Raw genomic sequence first — 13,687 nt, 5'->3', positions numbered from 1 at the left:
TTAAAAGATAAAGAATATTCTCTAAGGGGAAGGAAGGACAAGGAAGAGGAAAGCTGAAAAACCTAGCTGGGGCCACATACTCCGTCTTGTTGGACAAAACGTACAGGGAAATAAGATTCACTCTTGAGATTAACTTGGCCACTGGGATTTCACTGCTCCACAGACTTTCTGGAACATTTACAGGGACAAGAAAGCTACCCAAGATTCGGTTTACTGATGTGACCTCCCAGGCAAGAGAGTGCTTACATATTGGGCCTAGAAAATGCTCTCAATGTTCTCAACGGAAGGACTGGGGAAATGGAATAGGGGAATAGATAGGAACGTCAGGAAGACCTCACCAAGAAAGTACTTTTAAGGAACAACCAGGAGGAGGAGAGAGACTGGGTCTTCCAGGCCTCTGGGAGGAAAGCCTTTGGGGCAGGGGGAACAGCCAGTGTGAAGACCCCCTACCTCCCATCAGAAGTGGACATCAGGGCACAGAGAGGGTCCCCTGGACGAGGAACGTGACCGTGGCCTGACACATGGCTGTGCACACTCCATCTAACCTTTGCAACCCCCGCTTCAGTACTCTTGCCTGGAAAACCCCATGGATGGAGGAGCCTGGTAGGCTGCAGTCCATGGGGTCGCTAAGAGTCGAACACAACTGAGCGACTTCACTTTCACTTTTCACTTTCATGCATTGGAGAAGGAAATGGCAACCCACTCCAGTGCTCTTGCCTGGAGAATCCCAGGGACGGGGGAGCCTGGTGGGCTGCCGTCTATGGGCTCGCACAGAGTCGGACAGAACTGAAGCAACTTAGCAGCAGCAGCAGCAGCACACATCAGGAAAGTGAGGTTCAGAGACAGGAAGTGACCAGTGCAAAGTCTGCTACTCAGCCAGTCTGTAGCAGGTCAGGACTTGAATCCAAGCTGATTCCAGATACTCTAAGTCGACCCCAGGCTGCAAACCCAGCACAGGATCCCGAATGGAGAAGGAAGCTACAGCTTCAGAGGTGGCAAGGGGAGTGCTACCAGGCACCTACCTGGACGGTATGCAGCCAGCCCACATCCAGGTGACTGTGGGGTACCACGAAGACCCTGATCGTGGCCTCAGGCTGGGTTCCCAGAAGCCACAGTAACAGCAGCTGCGTGAGCACTGACCCCATTCTAGAGGCCTGCGGACTGGGGCTGGGTCTGGCAGTTTCAAAGACCTCTGGTTTAGCAATGGGCGGCCTCAGCTCTCTGCCCCTTGGGGGAGGGATCGCCCCTTGGGGGAGGGATCGGGGAGGAATGGGAGGCAGGGGCCCAGGTGATGCGGCTGGCACTGGCTGACTGCCTTTCAGCACTCCACCCCACCTCCAATTTCCTGTCCCTCCCTTTCCAACTTTAAGCCAGATTCCAGATGCCACCTCCCTTTCAGATTCCCTCTTTCTGGCCATAGTTCCTGTCACTCCAATGTGTAACCTTCTGCCTTGGACCACTGGCAGCCTTTCCCACGAGGCATCCCAGCCCCTCCCTACCCCAAGCCCTCTGTCCTGCAAAACTCAACACTGAGTAAGGGCCACCACCAGAATCCCGCCCTGATAGTTGTTCCTACTGGGGGCCTTGCAAAAGGGATTGTTACCTCTGTTTTAAGGAGGAAAGCTGGGTTTCCCAAATTGTATCTGATTTACCTAAGATAGTAGAAACAGAGGAACAAGACTGCTTAAAACTTTCAGAATTAGATCTGGATCACCAATAGTGCCCTTGGCAATATGCCTAATCTCTCAGGGTCTCAGCATCCCATCCATAAGATGGGATGGCCATAGAGGAGCCGGGGGTCGGTGACAGAATGCACAGGAGGTGACAACCTCAGGGACTCCTTCCTGGAGGACGGCTGATCACAAAGGTACAAACTGCAGGGGCCAGAGTGCTGCTTAGGACTGTCTCTGTTCCCCCTGACCTGGGGGCCAGGGATCCATGCAGTGGGCTCTTCTGCCTGAGATCCAAACGTCTTATTGGCATTTTCTATCATGATCAGAGCTAAGACTCATTCTCCCTTCTGGCCGCCTTGTCCACCCATTCATCAAATACAACTGGAGAATATGGTCTCCAAGCAAGTCTTCATCCTCTCTGTCCCATCTCCCTTCCTTGGCCCACATCTGACATGATTTGACCTTGACTTTCCTCCTGTTGAGAACAGGGTCTAGTTTCTTCTCCCTTTGTAGCTGGTGGGCGTGGGACTCACTAGTAACCAACAGAATGTGGATAAGATGCCCTGTGTGACTTGGAGGCTTTCAGAAGTGGCAAGGCAGACGTTGCCTTGGTCCCTGGGGCACTCACGTGTGGAGGCGGGGCTGCCATGCAGTGAGGAAGCCCAAACCAGGCCACGAGGGAAGGAGATGTAGAGAAGCCCTGAGAGCCCTTCGAGAGGGAGAGGCAGGCCAGCCCCGCTGCTCCAGCCCCACCTGACTGCACGTGTCACACACGTGTCCGTTCTTGTCCTTTCCTCCAGGCCTGTGCATTAGCTGTTCTTGTTGTAGCTCGCTCAGGGTTGTATCTGATACTCATACCCCCACCTACCCATCTACCACCCATCCATGCCTCTCACCTCCAGCGAGCACCTGGGCTGGAAATGATGGCTGACCTCATGGGGGATACCCAGAGCCTCGTTCCCGAGGGGCCTGACCCTTGGTCAGCCTGCCTTCCTGAGTCACAGCACTCACCTGTCCGTTCACCTTCCCCATCAGGAAAAGATGGCCAGAGACGCACACATCTGTTACCATCTGAGCCTTCCCTGCCTCCCTGTGTTCAGCCCGCCTGACCTACCTCTTCCTGTGGTCTCCATCAGTGATCTCCACTAGACTGCTGGCCCTTCCCCTCCCTCATCTGCTGGTCTCTTGGCACAAGCAGTGCAAAGGTACCAGGGCCACCAGTAGGTGGTGGCGGATGTATCCACCTGGTGGATACATCCCTCCTTTGGATGCCAAACCTTTGGATGCCGAGTCCAGAGTCGTGCGTGTGAGAGTCCAGTTCCCAAGTAGGTCGCTGGGACTGATGATACATGAGACCCTCCTGTTTCCATCTCACATATTCTACCCACTGGGGACCCTGTGCCCTGGCCACGGATTTGGGGTGTACATGCCTCCTAGAGGACGGCGCCCCAGAGTCACAGGTGCCGTCTCCAGGCTCCGGCTCGCCTGAACCTTCACCTGGCCACTCCATTCCTCACTCAGGCCTGCAGCTTCTGGAAACTGGGCTCACAGTGGGAGCAGAGACCCCATGGTCATGTGTCCCCCATCACATATCCTCACTAAAATGTATGCCTTGCCTAGTGTCACTATGTCCTCTCTTTGAGACTCACTCTGGACAAATCCAGCAGCAAAGTCACGGCACATTCAAGCAGCCTGTGGAGTGGCCACATAGGGATCTGCTGAGGCATCCTGCCCACAGACAGAACTGTGTCCCCAGCCAGGAGGGTCAGCTGCCGATCTTCCAGGACAGCTCCAGCTCCAGGACTCCCAACCGTCTTGACCTCAACCACATGAAAGACCAGGAGCCAGAAATTCCCAGCTAAGCTGCTCCTGAATTCTTCACCCCGGAGACTCGCATGATGATAGTGCTTTACTGTAGTTAAGCCACAGTCCTCTAAATATAAATCAGTATTACCCTCACCCAGGTGTCCAGTCCTGTGTGTGAATAAGCACCTAGAGAAAGGCTGGGAAGTCATCACCATATGCCCTTCTCGGGGTCTTACAGAGTCCTTCCTCCCAGGGACACACATGGTCTCTCCTCCAGTCAATGGATTTTGGATTTGAAAACTGGCTTTGGTCTGGTGGGCTTCCCTGGTGGCTCAGACCACCAACAGGTAAAGAATCCGCCTGTAATGCAGGAGACCCAGGTTCAGTCCCTGGGTCAGGAAGATTCCCTGGAGAAGGGAATGGCAACCCACTCCAGTATTCTTGCCTGGAGACTCCCAAGAACAGAGGAGCCTTGTGTACTACAGCCTATGGGGTCTCAGAGTTGGACATGACTAAATGACCAAGGATGCACATACGTCTACTCTGGAACCTAGAAAGCAGTTGGGACTTTCAGTAGAAGTCTGCCTTTGGCCTTCTAAACCATTGATCCTCAATTGCTTCTCAGAGGACATGCTGACGGTCACCCATGTCATCTGTCCATCTGTTTTGCCCTTAGGTATCCCGTTTCCTTGTAACCATCCCCATGGTCAGAAATGGGTCTTGCTGCCATTTTGACCTTGAAGTTTGTCACAATAATTGCACTGACCTTGCTTCTGACAGCTACATGCAGGCACCTGGCCTCTCCTTTCCACATCATGTTACTGGCAGTGCCACCAGGAAGACCATTCTGCAGAGGCTTGTCTCCCATTAGCCCCAGCCTATAGGGGCAGCCCCCACTCTGAGCTTGTTGAGGATGTCAGTGCCTGGTAGACCAAGGGTCCCGGGCCTCCTGGGGAACACTGAGCTCACCCACCACCTTCACTGCAGCCCCTTCCTACATCTCTGCGTCTTTAACCCCTTCCCCCTCCGTCCGCCCTGTAGAGCTGGCATCTCTTCTTCACGCATGTGGACCAACACTGACCAGCTTCAGAGCATCTCTGCAGCCTATTAGCCTGACTCCTGCTGTTAAGTCCTTTCTGGCTGGCATTTACTCTACTTGGCTGTCACAACAGGTAACACAGAGGGGGCTTAAAAAGCAGACATGTATTTTCTCACAGCTCTGGAGGCTACAAGATCCTTGGGGAGGGTTGGGGTAGGGGCAGCTTTTACAACGGCCTCAGAGGCTCTCTGTACTTCACTAAGGGGGTGACATTTCCCTTTGGGGACAAACTATGGCATAGGAGTAGCTCTTTCTAGAACAGGCTCTGCCATGCCCTGCCCAGAAGAGACTACTTGAGGTTGCACATTCTTTTTTTGTTTGTTTGTTTTTTTAAAAATAATTTATTTTTTAATTGAAGGATAATTGCTTTACAAAATTTTATTGTTTTTTGTCAAACTTCAACACTAATCAACCATAAGTACACATATACCCCTCACCTCCCTCCCATCTGCTTGCAGGTAGCGAACTGTTGTCAAGCAAAAGAGTTGATGTCACATGTTTTGGTGAATCCAATGAAATGCACCACAAAATCCACATTGAACCCAAGGACCATGAGAAAAACACAGGGTGCTAGCACCCTCCCACAGCAAGGCCAGCTTGTTCCCAGCGTTACACGTGGGTGCTGGCCTGTGACCCCGTCTTGCCCTGGGCCGTAGCTGCACATGAGCGTGTGAAGCGTGACCTGCTCTGGATGATCTAGAGAAAGAACAGCCCGACTCTTCTTTGTGCTGCGTGGGAGTTCGTGAGATGAGCACACTGGCACCATTTCCATTTCATCCTTGAGACATCAGTGTTCTCTGTTCTCTAGGGCGAGTGACCAGCCTGGGGACTCACAGTTCCCTTGATGGGCAGACTCCCCTTGGCTACCCCCAGTGCCAAGAATGTCCCCACAGCAGGGTGGACCCAGCATCCTCTTGCTTTCAACCCTCCATCACTCCCAGCGTCTGCCCTCCAGGTGGCTGGCCCTCAGCGTGCATCTCAGACCCTCCAGGACTTGCCCTACCTGCCTTTTGGGCATTTCCCACACCCTCTTCTGCTCCATTTCAACCAGAAGCTGCTGTAAGCACTGCCCACCATCATGACGAACCTTTCCCACTGTTTTCTGTCTGTTGTGCCTACTCCACCTGGAAGGTGACTTCTACCCGACAGTGCGGTTGCATGGCCACAACCTCTTTACAAGGTCAAGCCCTTTGCAGCCTCAGGCCCTTTGCACGTGCTGTTCTCTATACTGGGAAGCATCTTCCTCCACTTTCTGTTGGGCAGGTTGCTATTCTTTCCTTCTCCCCACTCTGAGACACCTTCCATGGACCTTCCACCGCCTCCTCCATAGCATTTACTGATGAGCACAATCGTGTATTAATTTTTTTTTTAGTTAACACTCTCTTCACCCACTAGACTACAGGCTTCAACAGCCTCCATTCTGTTCTCATCTGTATCAGCCCCTGGGACAAAGCAGGAGCCCTTTATCTTTCGTGTGGAAAGAACACATGAATGTCACGGTCGTGGACATGGCTGACCCCTTCTCCCCTGGATGACATGTGTGATACTCACGGTGCAGCGCATAAAGCTCAGCTTAGCTCAGCAGCTCATCCCAACTCCACTTCTCCCTGCTGTGTGAACAGGACACTGAACCCTGGAGCAGGGTGGCACACAGCTCCTGGCAATCTGACTCAGAGCCCTGGGCTACTGGTCTGTACAATGGGGATATGTAGGTCTGCCCATAGGGTTGTTTAGATATTAAGCTGTTGGGGCTATAATGTTGCTGCCCAGTGCCTGACCACAGAGAGCACTCTGCTCACACATAGCAGATCCCTACCCCCACCCTGGGCTGCAAGGCTGTCCTGGGTCATCTTCTCAACTTTTCATCAGTAAATGACCACTGAACCCTGACTCTGTGCTGGAGGTGAGAGAACAGATGTGTTGCTTCCAGGATGTCCTTGCCAGGGAGTGAGGCCTTGGCCCTGATGGACTCTGCCCAGAGGAGAAACTGCTCTGATGATTTGGGGGCTCCTGGAGAATCCTGGAAGCCTTTCTGGAAGAGGGGATAGCGTGCTGAGGAGTTGGCTGTCAGCCACTAGTCCCGGGTCATGTTGTGGATGAAGAGGCATGGGGAGGTTGGGAGCTTGCAGGCTCTCTCTGTCTCTGTGCTCCTTCTCCTTTCAAAGCTCAAGCTGGCCCTTCTCCCTGGCCCTCTCACCTCCCTCCTTTGCTGGGGCTGAGGGTGGTTCAGGGAAGGCACAGCATTCAAGTCCATCGACCCTTGCACCTTGGGAACATTAGCACCCCGAGAGGGATTTTTTGGCCCTTGTTGAGGGAGGTGGCTGGGACCAGATCACCACCAGTCCTTCAGGATCTGGTCTGGGGCACCTCTGTTCTCCTCCTTGGAACTGGCTTCAGAGCACCCCCCCACCCTATAGGGCATTCTTGGGGAGCAGGAGATAGCAGTCCTCCCCGCTCCCAGCAGAGTGCGGGTTGGAGAATGGGGAGACAGAAAAGGGTTTTGGGACACAGTGGAACAGTCCAGAGTTTGAGATTCCCACCCCCACCCCCAGCTTCAATTTCTCCTCTGTAAGGTGGGCTTCACAGAACAGACGAGGCTGCTGCCCAGGGTCCGCACCTTGCATCCTGAGAGTGTAGTCCCCACTCTGAACTTGCACGCCTCACCCAAACCTGGGAGACACAGGCTGGGAGAGAGAGGGGAGGAGGAGAGAGGGGAGGATGGAGAAGCAGGAGGGAGGAGCTGGTGCCGGGCCTGACCCCCACCCCGCCTCCGGGAACACCAGAAAGGGTCACGCCTCCAGGAGCCGCATGTCCAGCACCTGCTTAGACTTCATCCTGGCCAAAGGCCCTACCTTCAGGCCTGGATCCTTGAAGTTTTTCCCGGCTCCTGGGTCCCAGCCATGCCTGCCCTGTGTTGTCCAGGAGGCAAAGAAGCCTCTTGAAACCTACGTGCACTCCATCAGGACCTCTGACCTCAGTTTCCCAAAATCATCTTGATTCGAGGGTACGCAGAGTCTGCTGCTCCTGGCGGCCCCCTGGTGGCTCCCCACTGTCCCCAGGCCCTGAACCCATCCAGACTCCCTGGTTATGTGGTCCACTCGCTTATCAGAGGCCGTGTGGAGCCCAGCACTGGACCAGGTGTGGATAAAAGGGAGTTCAGTTCAGTTCAGTTGCTTAGTCGTGTTTCACTCTTTGCAACCCCATGGACTGCAGCACACCAGGCTTCCCTGTTCATCACCAACTCCCGGAGCTTGTTCAAACTCATGTCCATCAAGTCGATGTTGCCATCCAACCATCTCATCCTCTGTTGTCCACTTCTCCTTCTGCCTTCAGTCTTTCTCAGCAACAGGGTCTTTTCTAACGAATCAGTTCTTTGCATCAGGTAGCCAAAGTATTGGAGCTTCAGCATCAGTCCTTCCAATGAATTTTCAGGACTGATTTCCTTTAGGATTGACTAGCTGGATCTCTTTGCAGTCCAAGGGTCTCTTGAGAGTCTTCTTCAACACCACAGTTCAAAAGCATCGATTCTTTGGCATTCAACTTTCTTTATGGTCCAACTCTCACATCTATACATGACTACTGGAAAACCATAGCTTTGACTAGACAGACCTTTGTTAGCAAAGTAATGTCTCTGCTTTTTAATATGCTGTCTAGGTTGGTCATAGCTTTTCTTCCAAGGAGCAAGCGTCTTTTAATTTCATGGCTACAGTCATCATCTGCAGGGATTTTGGAGTCCAAGAAAATAAAATCTCTCACTGCTTCCATTGTTTACCCATCTATTTGCCATGAAATGATGGGACCAGATGCCATGATCTTCATTTTCTGAATGTTGAGTTTTAAGCCAACTTTTTCATTCTCCTCTTTCACTTTCATCAAGAGGCTCTGTAGTTCCTCTTCGCTTTCTGCCATAAGGGTGGTGTCATCTGCATATCTGAGGTTATTGATATAAAGGATAAATGGCATCCAGTCCCATCACTTCATGGCAAATAGATGGAGAAACAGTGGAAACAGTGTCTGACTTTATTTTTCTGGGCTCCAAAATCACTGCAGATGGTGATTGCAGACAGGAAATTAAAAGATGCTTATTCCTTGGAAGGAAAGTTATGACCAACCTAGACAGCATATTAAAAATATTCATTTTGATATTTGGCAAAACCAATACAATATTGTAAAGTTTAAAAATACAATAAAATTTTAAAAAATAAAAAGCAGAGACATTACTTTGCTAACAAAGGTCCATCTAGTCAAGGCTATGGTTTTTCCAGTGGTCATGTATGGATGTGAGATTTGGACTATAAAGAAAGCTGAGTGCCGAAGAATTGATGCTTTTGAACTGTGGTGTTGGAGAAGACTCTTGAGAGTCCCTTGGACTCCAAGGAGATCCAAACAGTCCATCCTAAAGGACATCAGTCCTGGGCATTCATTGGTAGGACTGATGTTGAAGCTGAAACTCCAGTACTTTGACCACCTGATGTGAAGAGCTGACTCATTTGAAAAGACCCTGATGCTGGGAAAGACTGAGGGCGGCAGGAGAAGGGGACAACAGAGGATGAGATGGTTGGATGGCATCACTGACTCAGTGGACATGGGTTTGGGTAGACTCTGGGAATTGGTGATGGACAGGGAGGCCTAGCGTGCTGCAGTCCATGGGGTCGCAAAGAGTCGGACACGACTGAGCAACTGAGCTGAACTTAACCTCAACTCAGTTTAGAAATACTTCCAGGCTACTTCAGAGCCCCTGCTCTCCAGATCAGGATGGGACCCTGCCAGCTGTGGAACCTGGGCACACCTTCCACCTCTCTGAGCCCCAGTGTCACTTCCTGAGAGCAGTCAGGGAGCCCAGTTCTCAGAATGACCTCACATGCTGCCTAATGAGCTTAGTGAACACAGGTGGGGTCCCCATCCAGCTTGTCTCCAGGGCTCACACAGAAGCCAGCACCATGGGGGCAGAGTCCATCCCACTGCTGATCCTGGTGGGGAAAGATTTCACCGGCAATGACAGCCTCTTGGCAATGCCAGGGCCAGAGGGGCCTGAGTGCGTATCCAAGGGATGTGCCCTCAGAGACCAACAGGGCCATAATCATAGATGCTGGCCTTTCTACTAAGGATCCCCAGAGCCACAGGCCTCTGTGTGGCTGGAGCCACTGATGGATGTCTTTCCAGCTAGAATAAGAGCAACAAGTGGCCAGACCTGCCCCCTGCCCGGAGTCCTGGCTTCACTCTGACTGGCCCCTTGGCCATAGGCAAGTCACTGGCAGGTTATCTCTGTACAATGATGTAATGTTACCTGGCTGGCAGGTGGGGCAGAGACGGATGGAGGTGCCCACCAGGCTCATGTTAGGTACCCAGGCCTTTGTTTCTCTTCCCTTTCCTTTCTGTCTCCCAGCAGTCTAGTGAGGTGAGTGACCCAAAGTACAGGGGCCACTTGGACACAGCCCAGCCAGGTGGGGGTGGCCTCTGTCACTGTAACAAACTCACCTGGCCCTGTGAGTTCCCTCTCCTTGAGTCTTCATCATTGCCGGCCAGTAAACACCAGCACTTCCCTACGTGCACAGAAGGAAACTGAGGCTCAGAGAAGTTCAGTAACTGTCTGAGGCCACACAGCTGTCAGCGGCAGAGCCCCAGAGGTCTTTGTCCTTCTCAGACAGCCTCCAGTTCCCCTGGATTTGCTCCGTCCAGGCAGACAGTTCTGCAGAGGCAGAGGTGGTCAGGGGACAGGCTCCCTGGGGGCTTCAGGTGGGTTCTCAGAGCCCCGATTGGCCCGGCCGCCTCTGTCTCCCCGTGGCTCCCTCCAGCCTCACAGCCCCCGCAGGTTCCTGCCCTGTCCTCTCCTGCTCACACTGCGCTCCCTCCTGGTCCCTGGACTCATCTGTCTGTGTCTCATCTCCCTGCCCTGGCCTCAAGGTTTGCTCCCACCTGGAATCCCTTCCTTTGCTTCTCCATCCCAGGAGTCCCCCTCACCCCTAGAAACCCTCCTGACCCTCCCCTCCAGGGGCAGGACTGCACCCATCATGTCTGCAGGACCAGGACAAAGCTTCCAGGAGTGACTGTGCCTTCTCAGTACAGAATTGCTGACTGAATATTGACGAGTGGGTGCGGAGTGAGCGAATCAGTGAACAACACGTTGTCTTTCTCTGCTTTCCATAAAAGGGGTGGGCAGGCTAGTTGCCCAGCTTGCCCCATCACTCTCTGAAGCCCCTGCAGAGCCTCTGTGGGCAGGCAGGAGGTCGCGGAAGGTCCTCAGCCTGGGAGTCAGACACGGGATCTGAACCCCAGAGTGTGGGTGTGAGTATGAGTGTGAACCCGATGTGGACATATTGGAAAAACACTAAACCCCAGGATGGCAATCATTCTAGTGCATGTACAAGTCTAGGACAGGGACGTGTCCTCTCCTAATTTCGTCCAGCCCAGCTCCAGCAACTATTTGGAAGTGCACGCGGTACTCTGGTTTGGGGGTGACCCAAGTACAGGGGTTTTCTCCTTTTCAGGGACGTTCTCCCATGTGGAGTCTAAGTCAGCAGGTGAGACCTCAGAGGTCTTGAATTCTTTGGGAGAGAAAAGGACTCCTTTCAAATCATGGGAAAGGACTCTGCTTGGCTGAGCTAGGGCCATCTTCCCACTGGTGGTCATTTCTGTCCCCATGGACAGACTCACTGATGGGCCAGCATGTGAGGGTCAGTGATTCTTCCCCAGCCTCTGGGGGTTGCTGGCAAACTTTTTCCTTCTATAGCTGGTAGATACATCTTCCCAGGTTTGCCCTTCATCTTCACATAGCTTTCTACCTAGGTCTGTGCATTCAAAAATTGTTTGTCACTCAGTCATGTCCGACTCTTTGCAACCCTATGGACAGTAGCCTGCCAGGCTCCTCTGTTCATGGAATTCTCCAAGAGTGGGTTGCCATTCCCTTCTCCAAATTACCTGTCTTACAGGGACATGATTCTTATAAGAGCAGGGTCTACCTGAATAATCTCATTCAGAATTTATTATCTTGCTAAGGACCCTCTTTCCAAAAAGGTTACATTCTGAGGATGAGGGGTTGTCACGTCAACTTAGGGAATCGGGGGAACATAGTTCAACCCATAATGCTCATCCTCATAATTACTCCCAGAAGGCTTTTGCTCCCCATCTTCTGAGCTCAGTGCACCTGCCTGATTTGGCACCAGAACTCTGGGTTGTAATCTGAAGAGGTAGGAGAGCTGGTGATGTAACTCAGTCCAAGACCAAAGGTCTAGGAATTGGTGGGTGATGGTGTAAGTTCTTATCTGAGTCCAAAAGCCCAAAAAGCAGGAACAAGGGTGTCTGAGGGCAGGAAAGTTTGGAGAGCTCCAGGGGACAGAGATTTCACCCTCCCCCACATTTGTTCTGAGCTTCCCTGATAGCTCAGTTGGTAAAGAATCCACCTGCAATGCAGAAAACCTCAGTTAAATTCCTGGGTCGGGAAATCTGTTGGAGAAGGGATAGGCTACCTGCTCCAGTATTCTTGGGCTTCCCTTGTGGTTCAGCTGGTAAAGAATCTGCCAGAAGTGTGGGAGACCTGGGTTCGATTTCTGGGTTGGGAAGATCCCCTGGAGAAGGGAAAGACTACCGACTCCAGTATTCTGGCCTGGAGAATTCCATGAACTGCATAGTCCATGGGGTTGCAAAGAGTCGGACACAACTGAATGACTTGACTTCATTTCATTTCATACTTGTTCTATTAGGCCCTCAACAGATTGCATGAAGCCCACCCATACTGGGAGGGCATCTACTGCATTGATGTCTCTGACTCTGATGATAATCTCATCGGAAACTCCAACCAGGAATGGGTGGATACACATAAATGTACAGGATCCCAGCAGAGGAAATTAGACCTTGAACTCTACAGCTGATTCCAAGGAATTGCTGCTTTGTCAAGTGTGATAACAGAATTGTATGTGTAAGAAACACACATGATGTAGCGAAGGGATGATTCCACTGAAAACCCTCCAGGCAAGAAATATGAGCAATAGAAAGAAGGGAGAGATGAAACCAGTGAAGCAAAATCTTGATAATTTTTAAATGTGAGTGATGCTGTGGTTAAGTATGAGCCAGTGTTTTCATAATGCACGTTCTAGGTCCCCCGTCCAGATTCTCAGATGAAGCGAGTCCTCGGGAACATTTGGAGTGACCGCTTTCCTATGGTGATGGCTGTTGTCATTCCCTCCTGCCATCTCTTCCTTTCCTCCTTTCTATGCCAACCCACTCTTTTCTAGGAGGGGCTGACCAACTTGAGAGCCTGTCTCATGGCCTGCTGGTTTTTATAATGGCCACCAGAGGGCTCAGTGGCCTAAGCCAGCTGCTGGAGTTAGCCTGAAATTTATACCAGGTGGAACTGCTTAAGTGTCCATGAGTCTTGGGGGCAGAAGCCATGTCAGCTGTTCCTTTGAAAGACATGTATTTAGGTCCAGTCAACAAAGCAGTTTTGGCTTCTCTGGTGGCTCAATGGCTAAGAATATGCCTGCAATGCAAGAGATGTGGGTTGAATCCTTGGGTCTGGAAGATCCCTGGGAGAATGAAATGGCAACCCACTCCAGTATTCTTGCCTGGGAAATCTCATGGACAGAGGAGCCTGGTGGGCTACAGTTAGTGGGGCTGCAAAGAGTCAGACATGACTTAGTGGCTAAATGACATTAAAAAAAAAAAAAAACCTAAACATAGGAATTTAGCTTCCTATCCTTTGGTCTTTGACCTTTGCATCTTTGAGGCTGGGAAAGGAAGGACAGTGTAAATCCACAGTGATTACCATGGCTGCCTCCACAGCTGGTCACCTACTGTGACCCCCACCTCCCACCCCACCATCCCTGGTCCCTTACCTCACTGGATTCTGAGTCAGTGTCTGAGGCAGGCACATGGGAGAGGCAGAGCCTAGGTCATGTGCCTGCACCATAGCAGCACTGGGAAAAAGGATGTCCAGCATCCTTCTGCTTCATTAGTATGGCAGTAAGACAGCTTGGATACATAAGGTGGAGAATTTCCCAAAGAAAGACAGTTAACTTATAGGAGGCAGAGGAGAATAGATAACTCGAAGAGGCATAGATAGTGCCCTGGGGTGGGGCAGCAAAAGGAACTTTCTCAATTGCTGACTCTGGAT

At 51.7% G+C, this 13,687-nt stretch overlaps 1 protein-coding gene across 1 annotated transcript in view; it reads right to left on the bottom strand.

The window, feature by feature from the left end:
- Nucleotides 1-2,610, bottom strand: part of LOC113894655 (epididymis-specific alpha-mannosidase-like) — a 47,187-nt gene extending 44,577 nt beyond the window's left edge. Inside the window, exons 1-2 of the mRNA XM_027545315.1 lie at nucleotides 2,570-2,610; nucleotides 1,023-1,173 (exon numbers count right to left, since the gene is read on the bottom strand). Of these exons, the coding sequence (XP_027401116.1) occupies nucleotides 1,023-1,173; nucleotides 2,570-2,610 (192 nt within the window). The remainder of the gene's footprint in view (nucleotides 1-1,022; nucleotides 1,174-2,569) is intronic.
- Nucleotides 2,611-13,687: the final 11,077 nt, after the last annotated feature.

Source organism: Bos indicus x Bos taurus, chromosome 6, assembly GCF_003369695.1.
Source record: "Bos indicus x Bos taurus breed Angus x Brahman F1 hybrid chromosome 6, Bos_hybrid_MaternalHap_v2.0, whole genome shotgun sequence".
Lineage (NCBI taxonomy): Eukaryota > Metazoa > Chordata > Mammalia > Artiodactyla > Bovidae > Bos > Bos indicus x Bos taurus.
The sequence above is the reverse complement of the archived record's forward strand: the minus strand, read 5'-3'. Positions and strand labels throughout refer to the sequence as shown.